The sequence below is a fragment of the Furipterus horrens genome, unplaced genomic scaffold (genome assembly GCF_987537825.1).
Source record: "Furipterus horrens unplaced genomic scaffold, mFurHor1.1.pri manual_scaffold_4, whole genome shotgun sequence".
NCBI lineage: Eukaryota > Metazoa > Chordata > Mammalia > Chiroptera > Furipteridae > Furipterus > Furipterus horrens.
Genome location: NW_028327174.1, coordinates 148570169 through 148597845, shown reverse-complemented (window position 1 = coordinate 148597845; position 27677 = coordinate 148570169). Strand labels below are relative to the sequence as shown.

Sequence of the window (27677 nt, the reverse complement as noted above, 5' to 3'; positions counted from 1 at the left end):
AGAAATGTTAAAGTAAGGACAGTTGGCTGTACAGATAGGACCTTTTAGGGTGTGCGCCTGTGCGTTTGCATAAGTGACAGCACTTTTAAGGGGCCTTCATAGCCCTGTTCTCATTTTCTTTTCTTTCTTTTATTTTCAAAGATTTTTTAATTTTTATTTTTAGAGATAGGGGAAGGGAAGGAGAAAGAGAGGGAGAGAAATATGGATGTGTGAGAGAAACAGGTTGGTCGTCTCTTGCATGCCTACAGCTGGGGAACCTGGCCTGCAACCCAGTCCTGTGCCCAGACTGGAAATTGAACTGGTGACCTTTAGGTTCCCAGGCTGATACTCAATTCACTGAGCCACAACAGCCAGGGCTAAACTAAGCTGTATTCTTTTAATTATATCTTATCAGGTGGCACACAATTTTATTTTGTTCTATTTCTGGTAATGCTCACTTTGCTTGATTAAGATAGAGTCTTAGTATTTCTCTGTTCTAAAGGTACTGTTTGTTTTGGGAAAAGTGTAAATCCCTTGTTCCTTATCAAACTTTTAATTTATTCATTTATTTTTTTCAATTTGGATTTATGGTTCCTATTTTATTCAATGAGTATAATCTGTTAATGTTATCGAATATTTATATTAATGCTTAAATTGCGATAGGTTTGGCCTATGGGAGTCCTTCAAGTGGGATTTTGTATCCTTTTGACGTGTCACATCATTCTTTGAGCACTCCCTTTTGGGTGCAGAGAGATATTTAGACCCATCTTGAACTCTCCCAACCCCAAATATTTAGAAGCCAAGATCTAGGTATTATTGATATGGGGATGTTGCTTAGTGAATAGAGCTAGAGAATATATATAAGTTCAGATACACATTTATATGTGTATGTGTTTATATACTGAACCATACACACACACATACACAAAGAATCCTATAACAAACATACTGATATTAAACCATTCTTGCATTCTTGGAATAATCTGTTGGTCATGATTTATTATTTTTATGTGCTTTTGGATTTTGTTTGCTCCTTTTTAAAAAGAGTTTTAATCATTGCTTTTAAGTGAAAATTGTTTTGCAGTTCTCTTAGGCCAATTGTCAAATTCTGTTGTTAACCTATTTTAGACTTGATTCTTCTTCTTCTTTTTAAAAATTTTTTATGAGTTTAGCCCTGGCTGTTGTGGCTCAGTGTATTGAGTGCCGGCCTGCAAACCAAAGGGTTGCTGGTTCAATTCCCAGTCGGCACATGTCTGGGTTGCGGGCCAGGTCCCTAGTTGGGGGTGCGTGAGAGGCAACCACACATTGCTGTTTCTCCCCTTCTCTTTCTCTCTCTCTAAAAATAAATAAAATCTTAAAAAAAATAATTTTTATGAGTTTATTTGCGCCAAACTTAGGACATATTCCAGGGAGCAAGATTTTAATGCTCTTGTAATTTTGCTTATTAAAGGATTTTAAAGCTTGCTATGTTTTTTTTTTTTTTTTTTTTGCTCAGGAATAGCTTAAATAACATTGGATTTTGTTTCTTAAAAATTGAGTGTAGAAGATGTATATTAGGGCTTTAACCCACCACCTTCTCAGACTGCTAGCCTCTGATATTAATAAAAGTGCAATTATAATAAAAAAATCGAATGTAATTCTGTGATACCATCTGGACTTGCTGCTGCAGATTTTGTCTAAATTTAGTGGGCTTGGTTTGTTTTTTTGTGGTAGCTGAAAAGCCTAGCAAAGAGGTCACTTATATTTGGGAACTGAGTCTGGAGGGTGCTAAGCGTGCAATCAGCTCATTGCACCTACTTGCTATATGACTTGGAAAATCATTCCTATTTCCAAGCCTTAGTTTGATCATCTCTCAAGTGGGAAAAATCACCGTCTGCTAATCTCAAAAAACTTTTAAGAATGAAAATGAAACCCTGGACAGGTAGTTCAGTTGGTTAGAGTGTTGTCTCCATATGCCAAGGTTTTGGGTTGGGTCCTGCTCAGAGCACATACAAGAAACGAACAATGAGTGCATGAATAAGTGGAACAACAAATCCATGTTTCTCTCCTCCCCACCCTTCCTCTCTCTGTCTAAAATCAGTAAATAAATAAAAAATAAAAATGAAATAATGTGTGTTAAAGCACAGTAAAGAACCAAGCAAATGCAAGATTTTTTTTTAAGTTTTATTTTAATAAGATGTTGGTGTTCAAATTGTGTTCCTCAGGATAACTCTCATATCACACTGTTGAAAGAGTTTGCAAATGGACTGTGCCTTCCCCTTGAAAGACCACGTACATGGAGAAAGATGGGGTAAATGGAGGCATTTTTTTTGCTATTAACAACAAAGAAAAATTATGAATCAAATAATACATGGCCTAGATAGTTTATTTTTGTGGACATTATTGAGAATTTGGTCTTGTATTTATTTTAACCATATTTTATAATCACTGAGAAGCATCAAGTAACATGATTTTCCTTTGTGTTTGTATAATGATTACATTTGTGTTTATGATAATTTGGTTAAATATTTGAGATTTTGAAGAAGATTAAACTCATCTGGTAGACGTGAAAATACTTTTAGATTTGTTTGCATGTCAAGAAAGCCCTGTATTGGTATCAAGACTAAAGAGAATATAAATTATATGAATGACCCGTGGACATGGACAACAGAGTGGGGATGGATTGTGGGAGTGGGGAATTGAGCAGGGGGGAAATTGGGACAACTGTAATAGAATAAACAAGAATAAAATAAAATAAAAGAATCAATTATCAGCAAATACCTGTGCAAGGTACTACACCAAACATTGTATATAGGATGAAAACATAGCAAATCCTTTTCCCTCAAATTGGTCTTTTGGACAGGTAGTTACCAAAATTGTGCAGATTGTCATAGTTCTTAAAAATAGTATTCTTTGCATTCAATAATAGTGAAACAAGCAAGGACCAGCAGATTGTTGTTTGTTATTTTCCATACTAAATCGCATTTAAATGTTTTCAAAATATTTAACATTTTGGGCCTCATTTTTTATACTTGAAACTAAGAATGGGTAATTTACTTAGCCCTAAATAGTTTAGGTAAGGTCAGATGTTATCTCACTGGAGAGCTGATGGTGATGCTGTTCCACCCCTGGTGCCAGGGAACCCTTTGGTGTGCCGGTGGTGCAGTCCGATGTCGGAAGTCACATGTCTACCAGTGGCTGGTAAGCCGGCCTGCCTTTGGCAGATGCCTGCAGGAGGCCATGTGCTGCTTGGTAGCCAAGAAGCCTCAGCAGGTGAATTGGGTCAGGGCATGGGGACGTGGGAGACTCAGGTAGCTTTTCTGGTGCCAGGAAGTGTTTTCTTCCTTTCTAGGCCTCCTGAGGGAGACAGCCCAAGTCCAGCAACCTTTTAGTTGTACCTCATAGTCACGTTAAATGGAAGTTTTGGAAACTGTCAAAATCACTTTCTTTGATTGTTTTGTGTCCTTACAAATTCCACTGCATAGTAAGAGTTTAGAAGGTGAATCACATTTGTATATTTGTAGTCATAGGAGACCAATCCTTTTCTCTATTTATTTAAAATTATTAGTTGGCATTGCTTGCATTTTTTTTGGGGGGGGGGAGGGGGGTTCCTCTCTGGATCCAAATTCTTGTGTAATTTTGTCATTTTCCTAAAAATTGGAATAAATGGAGAGTTAAATTTTTTAAAGGTAATATTTATTGAAAACTGTTCAGAATTCCTTTTTGTAGTTCTTTTATAAGGGTCTCTCATAATTAGATACAATGTTAAGTTTGTATGTTTTAAAAATGATTTTGATAGTCTTCATAATTGTTAAAGCATTTTTGTTCTTTGCTTAGATGTGTTATTGATATGCAGATTAGAGATTACTTTTGGTTTCAAATTAAAAATAGTAGGTTTGGAAGGCGAGTCTTAACAGTAAAGGAAATATTGGTCATTTTAAATTGGTATTTTCTATTCTTAAATAAACTTAATATCAAGATGATGCTTTTCTTTCTCTGTCTGGTGATCATTATATGTCAGATACTTTTCAATTAAATGTAAATGTACCTTCTATATCACTTCAGAATTAAAATTTTTCTTTCCTCCTAAAAGGATTTAGCACTGTCTGTTTTTATACTTTAGTTTTGTTTTTCTTTTCTTTGTCTTCTCTGTATCTTTGACAAATTGAATTGTAAGATGTGACATGACATATTCCTGCATCACAATGTAAGAAATTGTTTTTATAAAACACTACAAATTACTTAGAGATAAACAGATTTATTTAGAATTAATGCTGTCTAACCTTTTTCCTGTTGTTTATGTTACATTTATGTGAAGCTTTCCTCCAAGATCAAATGTTTTGGTAGGATGCATAGTTCACACAGCTAGAAAAAGATTTTTATTCTAGTTTGCAAATGTTTTTCTACGAAAGTTACCTTCTTTAAAAAAAAATTTGTTTGTTTATTTATATATATTTAGTGAGAGGGGAAAGGAGGAAGAGAGGGAGAGAAACATCACTGTGCTGTTGCCTCTCACTCGCACCCCCAGGTGGGGACCTGACGTGCAACCTAGTCATGTGCCCTGACTGGGAATCAAACCAGCGACACTTGGTTCGCAGGGTGACGCTCAATCCACTGAGCCACACCAGCCAGGGTTTCAAAAGTTACCTTTTAATGTTAAAGTCATCATTGATGTTATATTGTAGTTGATGATTATTTAAAAGTTAGTTATTTTTCCAAAGGAGCCACATTTGATTGTTCATTGAATCTGTAAGTTTGTAAGTATTTCTGGTTGTAAGAATAAGAGGAGGAGACCTAAGCAAATTATTTCTAAGTGGTTGAATACAAATATATAGCCTAATCATATATTTTTCAATTAAAACAATGTCACAAGATACAATTAAAAACAGTTTAAAGCCCAATGTTAGGTTGTTCATTGGCATGCAGGTTTGTCTTGCTTTTGATACATTTAATATACAAAAATAAGGAATTACCAAAGTTAAAAACTAGGAATGCTTGTTTGGTATTACAAAATGGCTTTAGTGTAGAAATTTAAAAAATTCTTGGTTTAATTTTGTAAACCAAAATTAATTTAGATTGTAATAAAGAATAAAAAGCACGTATTTAAGCAAAAGTAGCTGCAGCCTTGGAGACACAGAATCAGGGAGCAACCTAAATTGTGCTCTACCAAGATAAAAGAGCCATTTTTTATAGAGAAAATTCCCACCTAACTTCCCAATTACATAAAATGAAATTTCCAGGTTGTTCAAATTGTGTAGTTCAGATTGGTGGGGGCAGGTCTCAGGGCATTGGTAGAAAGGTGAAACTAGGGTTCTTCTGCAGTGGTCAGCTCAGATAGGTAAATAAGAGTTCGTTCTGCAGTTATTACTGGGATACAGATTACTTGAGGGGCTCCTGTCAGCAAATGGCTGATAGACTCCTGTTATTTATAAAATTTGGGCCTTTGCTTGACCATGGGGAGTCCATCTCTGAAAATAAATTCCTTCTTGGCATTCACATCAGATGAATCTTCTCTGGGTCTACAACTTAAAGTATATTTCAATATACTCGAGCTGTACGCAACGAAGAACACCGTAACAGACACTGCTCTTAACGCCATCCCAGACCTACCAGTCATGGAGGAGCTAGACACCCCACCTACTGCGGTAGAGCTCGGCAAAGCCATCGACCGCCTCGCTTGCGGGAAAGCACCAGGAAGCGACGGAATCCCTCCAGAAATCCTAAAGAGCGGGAAACCAGTCCTGCTACAGCCGCTCCACCATCTACTCTGTCTCTGCTGGAAGGAGGGTTACATCCCCCAGGATATGAGAGACGCCAACATTATCACCATGTACAAGAACAAAGGAGACCGCAGCGACTGCAACAACTACCGGGGCATCTCTCTCCTCAGCGTCATCGGCAAAGTATTCGCCCGGGTCGCTCTTGCCCGCCTGCAGACCCTTGCTTCCCGCGTCTACCCAGAGTCCCAGTGTGGCTTCAGAGCTGGCCGCTCAACAGTGGACATGATATTCTCCCTACGCCAGCTGCAGGAGAAGTGTCACGAGCAGTATAAACCACTCTACCTCGCCTTTATTGACCTCACGAAGGCGTTTGATCTGGTCAGTCGAAGCGGACTCTTCAGCTTGCTACGGAAGATTGGCTGTCCACCACATCTGCTTGCTGTGGTCATGTCCTTTCACGACAACATGCACAGCACGGTGTCCTACAACGGCGCAACCTCTGAGGCCTTCCCAGTCAGCAGCGGAGTAAAGCAGGGCTGCGTCCTCGCGCCTACGCTGTTCGGAATCTTCTTCTCCATGCTCTTCCAATACGCCTTTAAGGACTGCAGCGAGGGTGTCTTCATTCACACCAGATCCGATGGCAAGCTCTACAACCTGGCCCGTCTACGAGCCAAGACCAAAGTCAAAGAGGTGCTCATCCGTGAGATGCTCTTCGCCGACGACGCAGCTTTGACATCACACTCCGAAGAGGGACTCCAGCAGCTAGTCACTTGCCTTTCCCACGCATGCAAGGAGTTCGGACTAGCCATCAGCCTGACGAAGACGAATGTTATGGCTCAAGGCACGGGGACTCCCCCATGCATCACCATCGACGGATACACCCTGGAGGTTGTCAACGACTTCACTTACCTCGGGTCCACCATCTCGAGCTCTCTGTCAGTCGACTTGGAGGTCAACCGGAGAATAGCCAGGGCAGCCACAGTTATGGCCAGACTGAACCGGCGAGCGTGGAACAATTCCAGCCTCACTGAGAAAACCAGACTGCGCATCTACCAAGCCTGCGTACTCAGCACTCTCCTCTATGGCAGCGAGACGTGGACCACCTACGCAAGGCACGAAAGGAAACTCAACAGCTTCCACATGAGGTGCCTGCGACGCGTCCTGCATGTCGCCTGGCAGGATAAGGTCCCCAACACCGAGGTGCTGAAGCGAGCCAATATGAGCAGTTTGCATGCAGTTCTTAGCGAGAGACGCCTCAGGTGGCTCGGCCATGTCAAAAGAATGGATGCAGGCCGTATCCCCAAAGACCTCCTCTACGGCGAGCTAGCAGAAGGCAAGAGGATGACAGGGCGCCCAAAACTGCGGTTCAAAGACATCTGCAAAAAGGACATGACACAATGCTCCATCAATCTCAACACATGGGAAGTTCAAGCAGACGACCGCCTAGCCTGGAGGCTTGCGGTCAGGCAAGGTACGTCACACACAGAGGGTGCGCGCAATGAGGAGGTGGTCCAGAAAAGATCGAGGCGGAAGCAGCGTCAACAGCAGCAACAACGGCCATCTGCCTTCACCTGTACCAAGTGCGGCAGGGATTGTCACTCCCGAATCGGACTGCACAGCCATTCTCGGCGGTGCAGATAGACTCTCAAGAAGCTACGCCATCGTCTCTCGAGACGGACGGCTGCCGACGAATGAAATGGGCAAACACACTGAGTCTTCAAAAAAAATTCACTGAAGCTGAACCTGTCCTCTCCACAATGCCAGATGGGTTCCTAGAACACTCACCGAGCAGGGGAAGCCTGTATTATAAGGGGCCCTCCCTCCAGAAGATAATTCCTTCTTTTAGGGTCTCTCCCATGTATATCCCACATAAATAAAGCTCTTTATTATTGGGTTCTTCAATCATTTTTAAAAGTACAAGGGGTCCCGAGACCAAAACATTTGAGAACACTGCTCTGGGCTTCTAATTTCTCACTTATAAAATAGGGTTAATAGTAATACTTATCTTGTAGGGCCTTTAGGCAGATTAAATGAGTTAATATTTCCTATGTTAGTGTACTTACTATGTGCCCTCTATGACCCTGGCTGGTTTGGCTCAGTGGATTGAGCATCGGCCTGCGAGCTAAGTGTCGCTGGTTCGATCTTCCAGTCAGGGCACATCAGAGAAGGAAAACTCTGATTCCAAAAAACCTCCGCTGCCTTGCGGCATACCTCTTCAGGGGAAAGGCTAAGGGAGTAAACCCCGACAGAAAATCCGGAGCCGGAGTCCCTAAGGCGGTTTGACGTTGTAGTCAACACCGGCAACTCCTGCGGCGCACCTGAAGCCAAGCTGTATTGACTCCGTCTTTCCCTTGGACCCTTCAGCTGCAAAGAGAGGGGGGGTCTGCTGCATGGGCAACAGCAGACCCTCCATATCACCCTGCCCAGGCTCTGTAGCTTCAGCTCCACTGGAGAGGACACTCCAGCGTCATCGCAAGATGTCGATTCAACATGGGAGGAGACAGATACCGTGTCACTCCCGAGTCGGACTGCACAGCCATTCTCGGCGGTGCAGATAGACTCTTAAGAAGCTACACCATCGTCTCTCGAGACGGACGGCTGCCAACGATATGTGCCCTCTATGCACCATAGAAGGATAGCTCACTTTTTTTTTTTTTGACCAAAATCCCATTACCTTTAAGGCCCATCTCACACTCACCTTTTCTTTATGCCTTGCCTCACAGTGCCCAACTGGTTCCACCCCCCTGCCCCAAATCCTACAGTATTTATGTTTGTACCTTGAAGTAGAATCTGAAGTTATATACAGCCTTGTATTGTTAATTTTGCTAGGAGGTCTCACCCTTCTGGATCTCCACTTTTAATAAAGGGTAAGGAATTCCTGATCAGTTGTCCAATCTTTATTACTAATGTTTTCCTTCTGATTTTGGTCAAGGTAGGCAGTTATCCTGGGAGGGTTTTTCTTTCCTTCCCTCCCTTCCTTCCTTCCTTCCTTCCTTCCTTCCTTCCTTCCTTCCTTCCTTCCTTCCTTCCTTCCTTCCTTCTTTCCTTCCTCCCTCCCTCCCTCCCTCCCTCTCTCCCTCCCTCCCTCTCTCCCTCCCTCCCTCCTTCTGTCTCTCTTTCTTTTCTCTCTTTCTTTCTCTCTCTCTTTCTCTCTCTCTCTCTCTCTCTCTCTCTCTCTCTCTCTCTCTCTCTCTCTCTCTCTCTTTCTTTCTTTCTGTCTCTTTCTGTCTTTCTTTCTTTCTGTCTCTCTTTCTCTCTTTCTTCTGTACCTACTGCCAGATGGTAGCGGATTCCAAGCATCCAAGCCTCCCTTTCCACCTACCTGCTTGTTAAGTTCTCTATAGCAAAATCCTGGTTAACTCTTATGTTTTATCTTTTCAAAGCTGTGTAACCTTTACTCAGTTTGTTAACCCCTTGATATATTTAGTGCTTAAATATTTGCTGCCTCTGCTGTTAGTAATGCAAAGATTCTTCTGCTACTGGTTGGACACTTCCTTAGGTATTGATAGGCAGTCTTAGGGTGATGTTGTGGTCTACTTTCCTTATCTTTTCCATAGAGGGTGTGGTTCTTTCAGTAATCAATGTCTTTTGCATTTTTGAGATAGTTCTCTTATCTTTTCCAATCTAAGATAAGAAAGTTGTATTTTCTTTCTTCCTTATTGGCTTTAGGTCCTTGAAGTTAATGAATTTTATCATGCAAATTATTTGATTAATCTTTGTATTTAGCTGTGGAAAGAATTGTCACTTGAATGAATAAATGATTGACATAGGCTTGTCAACTTTTAATTTTCTAAAATAAAAATTACTAAAGAAAACTTACTATCTAATGTAATGTTCAAAAAAACATCAGCAAGTGCCCTGGCTGGGTAGCTCAGTTGGTTAGAGTGTTGTCTCTGATACACCAAGGCTGCAGGCTCTATCCCTGGTCAGCGCACATACAAGAATTAACCAATGGCCCTGGCTGGTGTGGCTTGAGCACCAGCCTGTGAACCAAAGGGTAACTGGTTCAATTCCCAGTCAGGGCACATGACTGAGTTGCAGGCCAGATTTCCAGTAGAGGGTCCACAAGAGGCAACCACACATTGATGTTTCTTTCCCTCTCTTTCTCCCTCCCTTCCCATCTCTCTAAAAATAAATAAACAAAACCTTTAAAAAGAAAAAAAAAAAAGAAGTAATAGAAATATACCAATTAAGATAAGTGATTCTTCAGTTACATGTCTTATTGGAAAGGAAGTACCAGGTTCAGATAGTTTTTCAGGTTCTACAAAGTATTCAAATGATACTTAATTCCAACCCTTAGAAACTTCAGGTTTCTCTCTTTCAGGAACACTTCCCAACTCATTTTTTTCAGGCTAGCAAGTCTTAATACTGGGACTAGACAGGACAGTGTGAATAAGGACTATTATAAGCTAGCATCACTTATGAAGATATGAAACCTAAAATATAATACTAGCATGAATAATTCCACAGTGTGCCGTTCTGATAATACATCATCATGAGGTTGTGAAATACATATGAGTTTAATCACAATAGATAAAGGTGAAAACCTATCATAACAGATATAGAAAAATAATTTGATAAAATGCTATGTGCATTTGTGATTTAAAGGATGCTCCAGTGGGAGTAAATAATTTGGGCAAAGGCATAGAGAGCTGTACTTGTTCAGAGAAGCACAAATCCATGAGTACTATTGAAGCACAAAGTATAATGCAGGCTGTGCTGGTAGACAAGGCCATGATAGTTATACAAGGGACTGATCTCGACACCTCTAAAGGGTCATGTGTAGCCTGTAGAGAGGTGAGACTTCCATCCTGCAGCCCATGGATTTGGGCATGTGTACCTGTGTAAGTGGGTGGGGATGTGGGGAAGGTTTTATCTTTTGCATGCCCCCTCTCATTGGCAGCGAGAGTACAGGATATTTTCTGCTGTGTGTTCATATATATCCTTGCAGATTATTTTTCCTTTATAAATTCTGAAAAGGTGGCAGAATTCAATTTTGATGTACATCACTTTTCTCACATGTACTTGGTGAGACAGATGCTTATTTAAACCTTAAATGAATGGTGATCACATTTTTATTTGTCGCCCTGATCTGTTTTTTTCCTGTTATTTACCCTGTTGCATGTTTTCCCTTTACGCCGTCCCTCACTTCTCAATGCCTTTGAGCCAGACAAATTAAATTTATTAAAAAACAACAACAACAACAACAACAACAAAAAACTAAAAGGAAAGCTTTGTTTTGAGAGGCTTTGTTGTTTGAGCTGTTGGATGCCAGGGATATTACTGCATTTTAAAGTGGGATGGGTGGGACTCCCTTCTGGGGCAGGGACACCGGTGCTTCTTACTCACCTTTGAGCTCCCTGTGCTGGTGCTCAAGAAATGTTTGTGGAGGAATCACCTGTTTATTGATAGAAAGATTAAGTTTGTATTTTGTGTTTTTGTAGCGTAATCTACTGCCTATTTTCCTACTTTGATCTCTTGTAATCTTTTCTTTCTAAGCTCCAGATAGCTAACCTCTCCTCTCCATACCTGGAATAGATCTAAGTATTTCTGCTGCTAGGACTGTTTTTTTCTGTCACCTGGCAAGCTCCTGTGCCTTCTTATGTCTTAATTCTACCCCTTTCCGAGTAACCCAGGTGGCATTAGTTATTCCTTCCTGAGCACAGTTTTGCATTGCAGTTTGTTTGGCCTCTAGTCAGTGAGCTTGTATGGTGAAGATAAACCTTACCCCTTTCGGTGAGTCTAGTACTTTAGCCTGGTTACTGACTATTATAGGAAAGCATGATGACAAGTTGAAGCACACCTGAGTAAACTGCTGGGGCTGTTGAACATTGTCCATATTCTACTTAACCTAGACTGGGCCTTTATACAGGTGTGTGTATGAGAGAGTCTCTTTCAAAACTGGTACATAGGAACAATAACTTTACTTGCTTGCAAAATGAGAACATTTATTCTTACTAGGATGGATTTTGAGGAGGCCGGTGGTATAATAGGTCAGTGATTCAATACCAGGAATAAGAGCTTAAGAAGAAGAATGACTAGAGGCGGTGTGTGTTGTCCCGTGTCCACCCCCATCACCCCCTGCCCAGCCAGCAGTCCAGAAAGAGATGAGAGATAATAGGGTGGTAGAGGGAATGGTAAGTAAATAAAAGACGTGCTGCTGGGGGAGCTTATATGCCATTTGGGAGAAATGATCACCAATCTTAACTGTGTAATAATTCAGTGCTGATGACCATTTCCTCTTCTATACAGAGACTACCCCAGCCACCATGGAGGTGGCTGAGGCAGAGAGTCGTCTGAATCCCAGCTGTAAGATCATGACCTTCAGACCTTCCATGGAGGAGTTCCGGGAGTTCAACAAATACCTCGCATACATGGAGTCTAAAGGAGCCCACCGCGCTGGTCTTGCAAAGGTGATTCTCCTCAGATCACTTGGCCTGTTAGTTATGCTCTTAATCTTTGTGATGTGGGACATTGTTTCTTCCAAAGGAAGATATTTGTAAAATCTTTGTTCTTTTTAATTCATATGGATGGAGCATTTGATTTCTTCAAATAATAATATTTTTAAAAAACTCTATACTAGGTTGTGTTCTAGGACTTTTTAAAAAAAATACCAAAAACAGTTCATAGAAACCAAAGAGATCGACATGTGAGTTTTAGAGGAGTGAGAGTATTTATAACTTTTATCAGTTTCTCATAGAGGAAGCTTAACTACTACTCCCATCCTTCCCTCCTCCTATTCTTCCTTCTCTCTTTCCTTCTCTTTTTTCATTCTATATTTCTTTCTCTAAAAATTTTTAAACAGATTTCTTGAGATACAATTCACATACCATACAATTCTCTCATTTAAGGTATGCAATTGAATGGCATTTTGTATATTCACAGAACATCATCAATCATTGCCCATATCTAATTCAAAAACTTCTTCACCCCCAAAAGAAACTATACCCATTAGCAGTCACTCTGTATTCCCTGCTATGCACCCAGCCCTGGGCACTAATCTACTTTCTTTCCCTTATAGATTTGCCTATTTTATTTTGTTTTTAGTTATCTGTTCATCAAGGGTGGAGTGTGAATATTAGGTACTAGGCCGTATACCACATGTGGGAGAAGGTGGGAGGAGGGGACAGAGCAAACCAAGTTGCTGCCTTTATGGAACTTATTATATTCTAGTGGTAGCTTCTTAGGGTAGTGAGATAAGGACATTCAAGCAGACACCCAAAGGGTGTAAAGAAACCAACTTTTTCCAAGATGGGGGGACAGAGGACTTTTGGTCAAGGTGGAGGCCTAGACAGACACGCTGTGTCTCCCTCCACAACTAAGAAGGAATACAGCTACCAAAAAACTAGAGACAACCAGAAGTTCCAAAAAAATGGAGCTGCATGGAAGTCCAACAAAGATAAAAAGAAGAAATACTCATCCAGACAGGTAGGAGGGGCAGAGCTGGGGCAGACGGGACATGGTGTGGTGGTGGCAGCAGTAGCAGCGGCAGTGGCGGGCTGGCGGAAAGCACAGTCACACGTTTTAAAAAGTAGGGAGGGACACCTAGGGAGCACTCCCAGCACCAGACCAGACCGCACAGCTCACGGTTCCAGCGCCAGGGAAATTATAGCCTATTGCTTCTGACTGTGCAAACCAGAGGGGATTGGGGTGGAAGAAGAAACTGCCGGTCTCTCAGCAGAGTCCGCTTGTTTAAAGGACCTAGAACCTCTGCACACCCACCCACTCTGGGAACGACGGCCAGGGCAATAGCCAGAGAGGCGCCAGTCCCATATGGAAGTGGGAAAAGTGCCTGGAAAATGGGCGCATGCTGAGCAGGCGGTATTGTTCCCTCTCAAGACACCTCTCCCCCATACAGCGCAACAACGTGGTGAAATGGGTTGCCTATACTGACAAATACCTAAGGCTCTGCTCCTTACAACATAACAGGTGCGACAGCTCAACCTAAGACAGAGGCAAACAAACACAGGAGCCTGTCAAGATGAGGAGACAGAAAAGTATGGCCCAAAAGAGGGAACGGATCAAGGTTCCAGTGGGAGAACTAAGGCGACGAGGAGATAGCCAGCCTAACAGGCAAGGAGACAGCCAACCTAACAGATGAAGAGTTCAAAGCACTGGTGATAAAGTTGCCCACAGGCTTGACAGATATGCTTAAGTACAGCGAACGCATAAGGGAAGAAGTGAAGGCTATACTCAATGAAATGAAGGAAAATCCACACAAAACCAATGGTGAAGGGAAGGAAACCGGGATTCAAATAAATGATTTGGAACATAAGAAAGAAAAAATAACCAGTACAGAATGAGGAAACAAGAATTGAAAAAAAAAAAAAGGAGAGGCTTAGGAACCTCTGAGACAACTTTAAAGGGACCAACATCTGAATCATAGGGGTGCCAGAAGAAGAAGAAGAAGAGCAAGGAATCGAAAGCTTATGTGAAAAAATAATGAAGGGAAACTTCCCAAATTTGGCAAAGAAAATAGACATACGAGTCCAGGAAGCACAGTGAGTCCCACACAAGCTAGACTAAAAAGGACCACACCAAGACACATCATAATTAAAATGCCAAAGGTTCAAGATAGAGAATCTTAAAAGCAGCAAGAGGAAAGCAGAGAGTTACCTACAAAGGGGTTCCTGTAAGACTATCTGCTGATTTCTCAAAAGAAACTTTGCAGGCAAGACTGGCAGGAAGTATTTAATGTGATGAAAAGCAAGGACCTACAACCAAGACTACTTTACCCAGCAAAGCTGTCATTTAGAATGGAAGTACCAATAAAATGCTTCCCAAACAAGGTAAAGCTGAAGGAGTTCATCATCACCAAGCCATTATTATATGAAGTGTTAAAGGGAATTATTTAAGAAAAAGAAGATCAAAACTATGAACATTAAAACGGCAACGAACTCACAACTATGAACAATTTAATCTAAAAAATAAAAACAAAATCCAACTAAGCAAACCATAATAGGCACAGAATCATAGGTATGGGGATCATTTGGAGGGGTATCGTATCAGCTGGGAGGGAGAAGGGGGAGAAATGGGGAAATGGTGCAGGGATTAAGAAGCATAATTGGCTGGTACAAAATAGACAGGGAGAAGTTAAGAATAACAGGAAAGGGTGAAGCCAAAGAACTTATATGCATGACCCATGGACATGAACTAAGGGGGGTGGGATTGCTGGAGGGAAGGGGGGTACTGGGCAGAGGGGGGGCTAAGGGAAAAAATTGGGACTACTGTAACAACATAATAAAATACACTTGAAAAAAAAAAAACCCTAATGGTAGGTGAATGATAGGGGGACTCAGGTGTTAAAGAGTTTTAAAGAGTTTAGCCTTAATTGTGAAGCTTTTAAATAAAGACTCTTTTCCTTTATCACCAAAAAAAATAAAAAAATAAAAAAGGACAATTGGTTGGTGCAAAACAGATAGGGAAAAGTTAAGAATAATAGAGGAACGAGTGAAGCCAAAGAACTTGTATGCACAAACCGTGGACATGAACTAAGGGGGTGTGGGATTGCTGGAGGGAATGAGGGTACTGGGTGGAGTGGAGCAAAGGGAAAAAAATCGGGACTACTGTAACAACATAATAAAATATACATAAAAAAAGAATATTAAGTAAAAAATTAAAAAATATGTATGATGTGACAGAAAGTACAGCAAGCCCAGAGACCTGGAGGGTGATTTGATCTTCATGTATGGGAGGAATAGGAAGTGGTTCTGTGGAATTGGGGTTCATTGGGAAAGGGGGTAGGGTAGTGAGTAAGGTGAGAGCCCTGGAAGAGGTCAAATGGTATTGGGCTTGTCCAGTCATAGGAAGTGTAGTGGGAAGCATTGACCTTTTAAAGCAGAGGACAGAAGGACATAGTGGCTATTTGTTTGATCATTCGTTATTTTGTGATATTATTTTGAAAAGATCACAATGGCTCTTATGTGAAGAATCCCTTTGTTGGGAGAGGCAGAGCAGGAACTAGGGAGTACTCTCAGGGGTAACTGTGATATGCTCAGCATCATAGGAGTGGTTACAAAGATGCTGAGGACTGCATTGCAGGTTTGCATCTATAAACCTAAAGTTAGCTTTCGAAGAGAGAGATTGTCTCCTCTGACTTGAACTTGAGATGGACTGTATATCCTTTCCATACTGGAAATCTTTATTTCAGTTGAAAACTTTCCCTCAGAAGAGTTTATTTTATAGCATTTACTTCATTTCATTATTGTTCTAAATGTTAATTTCATAGTCTGGGTTTCTGTAGATTTGTCAGCATCACTACATAAGTTCCTGGGCTCTCAGAGCCCACTCGACTGTTGCTGGCTATCGAATTCTCCTTGGAATCCTCATTTCTGTGGGAAGGTCTAGTAGCTGAGAGAGTAGACAATAGTTGAAGAGAGAGCTTCCAGCGTTGCAGGGGTCATTGTTCAAATCCTCCTGCATTATGGCTGCTGCTGCTTGTAATTCAATTCATGGACTGTTCTGGCATCTTGTTTCCTGAAGTCTATCATTCTGTTATGTATGGTTCAGGTGCCTCCTAAAAAAGATTTAAAATTTGGGGAAATCAAGGTGAATGAAGATTTATTTGAGGTGGGTGAGAAGATAAAACAGAAAAAGTAAAAGTTTATAATGAATTTCTCAGATGAGTGATCTTTAGTTTAACCACTTCATTGGGTTAGAGCTTCAAAACATCCCATTTTTGGAACCTCAACACTTCCAGATTATTGTGGAGGAAAAGTCATTCTTTAGTTGAAGAGAATGATATCATTTCAGGTCATTTGATAAACTTGCAATAGGTTGGCAAGAACTTTAGTTGGTTGAGGGTGAGTTCTGGGTGACTGTCCCCTTCTTTGGGCTCTGAATACAGTCCTTTGTCCTGTTCTTCTCTCCCTTTTGTTTTTTGAAAACATACATTGTATTGTGTTCCACTGAGATTAATGAATGTCCTGTAGCAGGGTGGCATGTTTAGTAACATAAGAAGGAGAAGCAGCAGCTACCCTCACAAGGGATTGTCAGACATGAGTGCACCTGTGCCGCCTTTGGCATTATGGATCAGAATGAAGTTAATGAGAACTATAGTACAATTAGTTTTCTGAACGTTGGACAAAACACACCTGAGTCTAGACTTTTTAAAAAGTGAGACTTATTGAGCATATTGGAGATATTCATTTATTCAACTTGTGATGATTTCCTTTTACTTATGTTATGAATTGGTTTTGATTTTATAGTTTATGATTTGAAGAAAATAGTTGAGTAGTTCTTCAGTTCTTCCAGAAGTGACTTTGGCCTCAGGTTACAATCTGTCTTGGTTTTTCTTTTACCAACATCTTTTAGATATATTTTAGGTGTAACTTTTATTTCCAGAATCAGAGGTTTTACACTATAACTTTCTATGTATAAAGTTGGTAGTCAAATTGGGAAAGTAAAAAGAGTGACAGCCTCCTTAAATGTAAAGCTTGTATTGTTTTTGTGGGGGAAGATTTTGATGAACCATTATTACAAATAAAATGGGTGAAATTCTTCCACAACAGTAATCTGGACATAGGTTCTCTGAAGCCATAGATTATGCACACTATGTGGTTTCAGGAATAGCCTAACAAGCACAGATAGCGATCTATGCCCTCAAGGTGAAGAAAGATTGTAAGAGGCACTACTCTTCCTTTAGCTCTTTCCTCAGTAGGTAGATGGTAGTAATAGCAATTTATTTTAAGATAACTGGTGCAAATACAGATTTTAGTCAGAAATTTTCTACAGGCTCTTGGGCTCAGAATGGGGTTGGGAAGATAGTGATATAAAATACATATTTTTATTTTGATATAATCAGGAAGGTAAACGTTAGGAAGAATGGGTTTCCTTCATTTGATTCATTAAACATAAAGGTTTAGCCCTGGCTGACGTGGCTCAGTTGACTGGAACATTGTTCCATAACTGAAGGGTTGTAGGTTTGATTCCTGGCTAGGGCACATGCCTGGGTTGTGGGTTTAGTCCCCAATTGGGATGCATATGATCCCTAATCTGGTTGTATATGTGAGGCAACCACTTGATGCTTCTCTCACATTGTTGTTTCTCTCTCTCTAAGAAGCAATGAAAAAAAAAAATGTTCTTAAGTGAGAATAAAAATAAATAAATATAAATGTTTAATTTTGGAATCTTTAAAAATCCTCAGTATGGTGTGCTTCCATTTCCTGTGTAATGTGTATCTAATGTGTTAAATTTTTAAATTACAGTCCCTAGAAGCACAAATTGGTAGTTCTAAAATAGTCATGGGAAGTAAGTAAAGCATAGAAAATATAGTCAATAATATTGTGATAACAGTGTATGGTGCCAGTTGGGGTACTGGTAATAATTGGGGGACCACTATGTAAAGTATATAATTGTCTAACCATTAAGCTGTTCAACTGAAACTAGTACAAAATAAAATTGAAAGAAAAAAAATAAAATAAAAATTACAGTTCCAAAATAAGATTTTTGATTTAGGCCTGAACTTATGAATTTTTAAAGTTCTGCCTGAACACTTTAATTGAAAGTAAATTAATATATGCACTTGATATTTACAAAGATACTATTTACTTTTTTGTAAATTTATAGTATTTCTTGTTCCTCTAACTTTTGGAAAAAAATTGCCACAAAACTTTCTTCTTGGATAAGCAACTGCCATGTTGTTCACAAGACAGGAGAATATTTAACTCTAAATATAATATTAATTTTGATTTTAGATATATTTATTTTTAAATAGGATCCTGAATAAATCCATGTTTTTTTTGTTTTTTTCTTTAAATCTAACCCTAATCATAAACCTAACCTTAGCTTTCGAACTCTAAACTTACAACACTAATCCTAACATTAACTCTAACTGAATCCTATGCCTGCCCCTAACCCAAACCCTAACCTAACATCTCACCTTAATACTAAATCTAACCCTATGTCTAACTCTAACTCTAACCTTAATCCTACCCCATCCCAACCTCTAACCTAACCCGTAACACTAACCCTAATCTTAACATAATACCTAACCTCAATCTTAACCTTAATTCTAATCCTAACCCTAATTTTCTAATTTAACCCTAATCCTAACCCTAATCTTAACTTTATCCTTAAGCCTAATGCTAACCCTAAACCTAATCCTATCGCAACCCTAATTCTATTTCTAAACCTAAACCTAACTTTAAAACTAACCCTAATCCCCCCCAAATAGACAAAATAAACTTTAAGTCAAAAAAGTTTTTTACTAGGTTTAGTTTCAGTTTTACAAGATTAACAGAGTTGTGAATAAGGACGATGGTGATGCTTGCACAATAATATGAAGTAGTTAATATCACTGAGTACAGTCAAGATGGTAATTTAAAAAAAAAGATTTTATTTATTTTTAGAGAGAGGGGAAGGGAGGAAGAAAGAGAGGGAGAGAAACATCAATGTGTGGTTGCCTCACATGCACCCCCAACTGGGGACCTGGCCCACAACCCAGGCATGTGCCCTGACTGGGAATCGAACCAGCGACCCTCTGATTTGCAGGCTGGTGCCCAATCCACTGATCCACACCAGCCAGGGCAAGATGGTAGTTTTATGCTACATGTATTTTACCATAATAAAAATGTTTTAAGAAAAAAGAAAGAACTCTAATCTTATTAAACCTGATCTTAAACCTAACCTTAACATTTAAATCCTAAACTTAACCCTAACCCTATCTATTCCTAATCCTAACCCAATCCCTCGCCTAAATTCTAACCCCAACCCTACACCTAAATTTAACTGTAACACTAGCCCTAATCCCAACCAAAAACCTATCCTACCTTCTAACACTAACCCTAAATTTAAAGCTATACCTAACCTCAGTGCTAACTGATCCTAATCCTATGTAACCCTAACTCTAACTTTTGTCCTAACCCTAACCTACAATTATAACATTAACTCTACATCTAAGCATATACCTAATCCTCACCTTAACCCTAATCTAACTATAACCTTTTTTGTAACCCTAACTCTAACCCACTGCTTACCTGTACCCTATTCCTAACCCAAAGCCTAATCTGAACTTGAACACTAACTGTAACAAACCTATTTCTAAACCTAACCCCAATTTTAGCCTTAATCCCAGTCCAGGCCTAACATAACCTCAAACTTAACCTGTAGCCCTAACCTTAAACCTATACCTAACCTCAATCCTAACTTAAACCCTAACACTAACCTTAATACTTACTCTAATACTTACCCTAATCCTAACCTGTAATCACAAATTTAACCCTAATACTAACCCTGACTTTAAGCCCATTCTTAATTTAACCTTAACACTAATATTAACCTTAATCTTAACCCAACACTAACCCTAACCCCAACTCTTATCCTAATCAATAATCATAATTATAATCTTAACCCTAATCCCAACATTAAAACTAAACGTACCCTTAAACTATCTAATTGTAACCTTAGTTCTAAACCTAAATTTGTTACTCTAGCACTTACTCTATTCCTAATGCGAACCCTAAACTGAACTGAACCCTAATACCATACCTAACCCTAACTATAACCCTCATCCTAAAACTCACCCTAACACTAATCCTAACTTTAACTTAATCTATAACCGTAACCCTAACAGCTAATCCTAATCCTAACTTTAAATTTAACCCTACTTATAACCCTTCCCTAATCCTAAACTCAAGTGTATATTTCTAACCCCAACCTTAACTCTTACCCTAACCCTAACTCTTACCCTAACCCCAACCCTAATTCTTATCCTAACCTAACTCTAACCTTAAACCTAACCTTAATCCCTAACCATAACCTAACCTCTAATATGAACATTAGCCCAAACCCTATAGCCATTCTCAACCCTAAATCCATGTTTTATTTTATTTGAATTACACAGACTTATTTCTTTTTAAGTATATTTTATTGATTATGCTATTACAATTGTCCCAATTTTTTCCCCTTTGTCCTCTGCCTGCTACCCCACTTCCCTCTAGCAAGCTCCCCCTCCCTCAGTTCATGTCCATGGATCATGCATATAAGTTCTTTGGCTTCTCCATTTCCTATACTATTCTTAATATCTCTGTTTATTTTAAACCTACCAGTTACGCTTCTTACTTCCTGCACCTTTTCCCCCAATCTCACCCTTCCCCCTCCCCACTGACAACCCTCCATATGATCTGCATATCTATGGTTCTGTTCCGGTTCTTGTTGTTAGCTTAGTTTTAAAAAAAATTTTTTAATTCCTTTGTTGATAGCTATGAGTTTGTTGTCATTTTAATGTTCATAGTTTTGATCTTCTTTTTCGTAAACGTATCCCTTTGACATTTCATATAATAAGGGCTTGGTGATAATGAACTCCTTTAGCTTTACCTTGTGTGGGAAGCACTTTATCTGCCCTTCCATTCTAAATGACAGCTTTGCTGGATAGAACTATCTTGGTAGTAGGCCCTTGCTTTTCATCACTTTGAATACTTCTTGCCAGTCCCTTCTTGCCTGCAAAGTTTCTTTTGAGAAAACAACTGATATTCTTATGGGAACTCCTTTGTAAGTAACTCTTCTTTTCCCTTGTTGCTTTTAAACTATTTTATCTTTCTGCTTTGGCATTTTAATTATGATGTGTCTTGGTGGATCCTGTTTGGGTCTATCTTGTTTGGAAAACTCTGTTTCCTGGACTTGTATATCTATTTCCTTCACCAAATTAGGGAAGTTTTTCTTCATTATTTTTTCAAATAACTTTTCAATTCCTTGCTCTTCCTCTCCTCTTTCTGGCACCCCTATGATTCAGATGTTGGTACCTTTAAAGTTGTCCCAGAGGATTCCTAAACCTCTCCTCAATTTTTTCAATTCTTGTTTCTTCATTTTGGACTGGTTGACTATTTATTTCTTCCCGATGTTCCAAATCGTTGATTTGAACCCTGGCTTCCTTCCCTTCGCCATTGATTTTGTGTGGATTTTCATTTGTTTCACTTAGCATAGCCTTCACTTCTCCCCTTATATGTTTGTCGTGCTCAATCATGTCTGTCAAGTTTGTGAGCATCATTATCAACAGTGTTTAGAGCTCTGCGTCTGTTACATTGGCTATCTCCTTGTTGCTTAGTTCTCCCACTGGAGCCTTGATCTACTCCCTTTTTTGGGCTGTATTTCTCTGTCTCCTCAACTTGACAGCCTCCTGTATTTGCCTCTGCATCTTAGGTAGAGCTGTTGCATCTGTTATGTTGTAAGTGGAGGAGCCTTTGGTATTCATCAGGGCGGGGCGACCTGTTTCATCACCTTACAGCACTGTCTGGATGAGCCAATACTTCTTTATATCTCTGTTGATCTTCATGCAGTTCAATATTCTGGTAGTTCTGGTTGTTTTTTTTTTTTTTTTTTTTTTTTGAAGTAGATATAATCCTTCTCATGGTTGTGGAAGGAGGCAGAGCGTGTCTACCTACACTTCCATCTTGGTCAAAAGTCTCAGACTTATTTCTGATGAAGAAAGAGTGAGTATTTATAACATTCTTAAATACAGTCTCCTCCTCTTTTCATATGTTTTCAAGACAGTGTAGTATGTCTATCCATATCTATTTGGTATGGCTATCCATAGTCTTTTAAAGTTCTGAGTACATGTTTTCAGTAACATATAATATGGTTGTCTATTGTCACATTTTAAATTAATTACGTTGGAGGAAATAAAATGTATAATGTCCCAAAATGCTGATGAAAATTAAGTTATTTTTTGACTTGATATCTTATATTCAACTTTTTTGAATTTTTTTTTTTTTTTGGTGAGAGTGTATTTGAGCCAAACTGACAGCCTGTATCAGGGAACATAATCTCAAATGCTCCAGAAAATAACAGTTTTGCAGCTTTTTTTATGTATTTGAAATTAAGGAGGGAACTAAGGAACATTACGAAGAGGTTGGAGAAAAGCAAAGCGGGATTAGATTATAGGATAGTTAACAAGATTATGTGCTCTCTTTAGGGTCGTTATAGCATATTTCAAATGTGTTAACCCAGATGCACAGAAACAATGTACAGGGTTTGCTTAGGCAAAGAGAAACCTTGTACTAAGAAGTTATATGCCTGGGGTATTATTATTCACCATGACCTGGGCAGTTAGGAATTTATGATTAGATCACCCTATGTGGTTACCTTCCATAGAACCCCTTTTTAGGTCCACAGTTCCCCATTTTGTTCATAAATCAGTCATAAGCATGCACTGATGACCAACTTTTTGTTTGGATAGTGGGATCTGATCTCACAGCACTGGGAAGGCTCATTCCTAGGAAGTCTCTGTGAATGTTTCCTTTTTGACTACGGGGATGGGGCAGTGCTGTAACTATGGGAAAACAGTGGTGGGCCGAGCCACCTCATACAGACAGGCACATTGGAATTAATAGTTCACATCTTTTTCCTACTCTATGTTTAGTGACATCATATTGGTAAGTTCAAATTGGCCATGGTGGGAATAGTTATCATGGAAATAGGCAAAAGCTACAAGTCAAGATTCCTCTTACTTTCCCAGAAAGCTGGTTGTTAAGCATTTACAAGCATGCCACTCTGCTAGTTGTTATATTGCATGAGAGGAAGTTAAACATATATTGACTGATGCACATTTCATTGTATTTTATCTTTATGTTAAGAGAAAACATATTTCTGATGTGCTAAACAGACCTTTGGAGGTATACTTACAGCATGACTAATTTAGCTGTTACTGTCAGTCACCTTCAGACAAGTTAAAAAATGTATATATATACTAAACAGATATTTACTTATTTTTCTCATTTGTATAAATAGTACCTGAACTTCAGAAGTTATTTTAATTCTGTCTCTCAGTTTTACGTTTAAAATTGGGAGGTTAACAGTATCAACTAAAAAAGGAAGTTAATTCAAGTACTGTTATTTGGTATAGTGAGTCCTCAATAATTTTTGCTTTGTAAAAAAAAATCATTATCAGTAAGGTGAGTATTTGGGAGAATTGAGCATCTTCCTAAATCTGAATCTTCATGGTTCTTTTACACTATTTGTCATAGAAATGCTGACAGTTCTTCACTTGTATTCTGTTGGAATATGCAAGCTAATAACTACTTGGAATATTTTCAGGATAATATTTTATTTTATTTTTAGGTGATTCCTCCTAAGGAGTGGAAGCCAAGGCAGTGCTATGATGACATTGATAATTTGCTCATCCCAGCACCGATTCAGCAGATGGTCACAGGGCAGTCTGGACTGTTCACTCAATACAACATCCAGAAAAAAGCCATGACAGTGAAGGAGTTCAGGCAACTGGCCAACAGCGGCAAGTGAGTGGATTTAGTTTGCTATTTTTATTTCTTTCAAAGATACACTTGGACATAGTCAGAAAATAAGTAGACAAAGGAGCTTATAATGAAAATGAAAATGAGTCTCCTGCACAATCTCTTTCAACCCTAATTTAACTGTTTCTATTCTTCAGGTAGTTGCCTACTTACATTTAGTTTAATGCTAAGAAAATTGTTCTTTGTTTTATGATTTCATTAGTAATATTTTTAAATGGGTTTTTCTATCTTTTAGTTGTCATGAGTTTTTGATTATACTCATGATTCATCTTTGTAAGGCAAATTTTCTTTGACAATGTTTAAGTCTTAAATGATAAATTATACATATTAGAAGATGAGTGATTTGAAAAAAAAATCTTTGAATGACTTGAAAGGCTACCATTATTGTATTAGTGGCCAACTGTGGACTGAAAATATTTTAAAAAATATTATGTTGTTGCTGACATGTACTGTGTAGTTAGGCAAAAGATGATTGTGGCTGTACTGAACATATATGGACTTTTTCTTGTCATTATTCCATAAACAATGTAATATAATTACTATTTACATAGCATTTACATTGTATTAGGTATTATATGTAATCTAGAGTGGTTTAAAGTATATGACAGGATATGGGTAGGTTTTATGCAAATACTATGCCATTTATATAAGGGATTTGAACATTTGCAGATTTTGGTATCCACAGCGGGGATTCTGGAACCAATCCCCCATGGATACTGAGGGATGACTATACAGTATAATTGGTTAAAGATTAAAAAAACTATTTTGAAAGCTAAAAATAATGGATTTTAAACTAATTTTCTGCTTCTATTATTGATACTTTCAACAAAGTTTCCTCCTTACTCATTAAAAATAGGAAGTTTTTATAGTGTTATTGAGGGATCTTAAGAGTATTCAGATATCTATGATAAATACATATGTATACATATTCACTTGTTAAATTTGACATTACAAATTGCTATAGTATTTTCATTTTGATAGAATTGTGTTTAGAAGGTGATTTAAATCAAATGGCTGGACAAGAATCTTAAAATTGTTTTTACCGTTTTGCAGTTATTATTTTCATCTACATTTTCTAGATATTGTACTCCAAGATACTTGGATTATGAAGATTTGGAGCGCAAGTACTGGAAGAACTTAACTTTTGTGGCACCTATCTATGGTGCAGACATTAATGGGAGCATATATGATGAGGTATATTTATGTTTATAATAGGCTTTGTAAAGGATCATTTTATGTTACTACTTCCGTGACCATTTTAGGTAGTTGAGAAGTAGTCATTTGTTGTGCTTTGTGTGATTGATAATTGCTCACAGGACAAGAGGAAGTAAAGACACATCAATAGGATTTCTGCAACTGGTAGTTTCAAATTGAAACCAGTTAATTGAACAAATACTTGATTATTTAAAAGTAATATATATAGTATGTAGCTATCTATTTTTTAAATTACATTAAATTAAAAAAAAAACTCATGATGAAAATATTTGGAAAACAGGAAATACTCAGAATACCATATTAAGGCAAAAGCAATATTTTAAAATGTATTCTTCCTTTAGTTTTCCCTTAATAATTTAAAAAATATATTTGAACAGACTTATCTTCTTTTCTTCCACAAATTGTGAGACTTTTAAAAAAGTGCATATTATTACAGTCTTTCCAGTTTCAGGAGAGCATAATCCACTAGATATAATCCAGTCCTTTTTGCCTCCACCTGATGTGGTAACTCTTGTTTTTAAAATTTTTTTTTCCTTTTTTGAACCTTTTATCCCTCTCCCATTGCTCTATTTTGAAAAACTTTTTGCCTTGGTAAAGGTTGAAGTAGTGCAGTGAACACCTGAATACCCTTTACTCAGATGCACCAGGTGTTAGTATTTGGCAAATTTGCTTTATGTTTTTGTCACTGTCTTTGTCTCTATGCTGTAACATTTGAAAGTAAGTTGCAGACATCATGACAGTTCACTCTTAATTCTTTCAGGATGTGTTTATTAATCACAAGGCAACTTAATATTTACATAATATCATCTAACATACACACCATATTAATAGATCCTTAATTGTCTCAATAATGTTATTTATAAGTAATTTTTCCCCATTTGAAGGATCCAGTCAAGGATATCTCCTTATAATCACTAAGTGATCTATAGGGTGTTACTAGAGAGTAGATGAATATTCTTTCCCTAACAGCGTTTTACCCAATGAATTTACATTCATTGATACTTCTTCCATAAGTCTGTTATGTATTTTAATACCATTTATATTTTGAAAAATAAAACAAGTTGGAAAATGCATAAAACATAAACTTAGATCTTCATGAATTATTGTAAGGTGAATGCCAGGCATCATTACTGACATCAGGGAAAACATTACCAGCACCCTAGAGTATCCCTACATACCTTTTTTAGCCATTATACTGTCCCCCTTTTCTCTAAGGATAATCACTACTCAGACTTTTAAGGTAATCACTTCCTTCTTTTCTTAAAAAATGCAGCTAATTGTATCTTATTTCAAATTTTTATATAACTAGACGATCATTCAGTATATATTACCTGTTTGCCTTGTATCACACCTTATTATAGTCCTAAATTTTTCTGTATCATGTGTACCTATAGTTCATTTATTTTCATTGCCGTGTATTCCATTATATCAATACACCACAGTTTGTTTATTTGTTCTGCTACTAATGATCATTTTTGCTGCCTCTAGTTTTGGCTTTATGCTAAAAACTTCTGTGAATGTTTTGCCTGTTTCCCAGAGTATGGAAGGGTCTCTACAGTTCATATGTGTAGGAGTGGTTATAAGGGGTTCTGCTTAGCTTTAAATAAAACTGCTTTCTAGTTCACACCTTTCTATAGCAATGTTTGTGAGTTCCCATTGCTTCACATTCTCTCTGATGCTATTATTGTCAGTCTTTTAATTTTAACTATTCTGTTGGATGTATGTAGTAGTATCTTCTACTTGTTTGAGCCTCTTGTACCTTTTTCTTTTGCGTCTTGCTTTTCTTATTGATTTGCAGTTTTTTATACATTCTGGATATGAGGTAGTGTAACATTTTCAAATTTTCTATATGGATTTCCAGTTGTTGAACACTGTTATTGAAAGGACTGTTCTTATTTTTGAATACGGACTGGGTACTAGATGATACTGTGGAATTATTGTTGTCACTATTAGACATAATGATGGAATGGTGGCTATATAAATATTTTTTCTTATCAACTGAAGATGCACACCTGAAAAGTATACTGGTGAAATAACGTGGAGTCTGGCATTTGTTTATAAGATACTTCAGAAAACAAAGTGGAATGGGTCTAGTGCAATGAAGACTGGCAAACAGTTGGTAATTGAATCTCAAAGATGGATTATGTGACATCTTAATATGCATATGTTTGAAATGTTAAAAAAAGAGAAAACACCCTTCATTCTCCTGGTTTTTCACTAGTGTAAGTAACTTCTGTATTGAGAATTTTCTGTTTATTAATAAGGAAGTATGTACTCAGAAAAATGGAAGATAGGGAAAACTATGAAGAAAAAATACTACTCCTAAGCTTACCAAGCAGAAATAACCTTTTTATGATTTTCCTTTGGCCTTTTAGTTTGTGTGACTGTGTGTATTTGTGTATGTATGTGCTTGCATATGTGTGCATGTTTCCCCATTAAAGATCTGAGAAGTTTTTAATAGTATTTTGGCTTTAGAAGCATTTTCAGTATTGCTCTCGAGAGCATCATTTCAGTGTTTTCTATCTCCAGCCGTTTCTAT

General features: G+C 38.3%; 1 protein-coding gene and 1 non-coding gene across 2 annotated transcripts in view; both read left to right on the top strand.

Annotated features, from left to right (window-relative positions):
- The window catches only part of KDM4C (lysine demethylase 4C), a 439327-nt gene that overhangs the window by 9169 nt on the left and 402481 nt on the right, over positions 1-27677 (top strand). Inside the window, exons 2-4 of the mRNA XM_090274104.1 lie at positions 11931-12091; positions 23733-23908; positions 25003-25117. Of these exons, the coding sequence (XP_090130230.1) occupies positions 11948-12091; positions 23733-23908; positions 25003-25117 (435 nt within the window). The 5' untranslated portion in view covers positions 11931-11947. The remainder of the gene's footprint in view (positions 1-11930; positions 12092-23732; positions 23909-25002; positions 25118-27677) is intronic.
- On the top strand, positions 23214-23342 carry LOC150013021 (small nucleolar RNA SNORA19). The gene has a single exon (XR_016511013.1). It is a non-coding gene; the product is annotated as a small nucleolar RNA SNORA19 (small nucleolar RNA).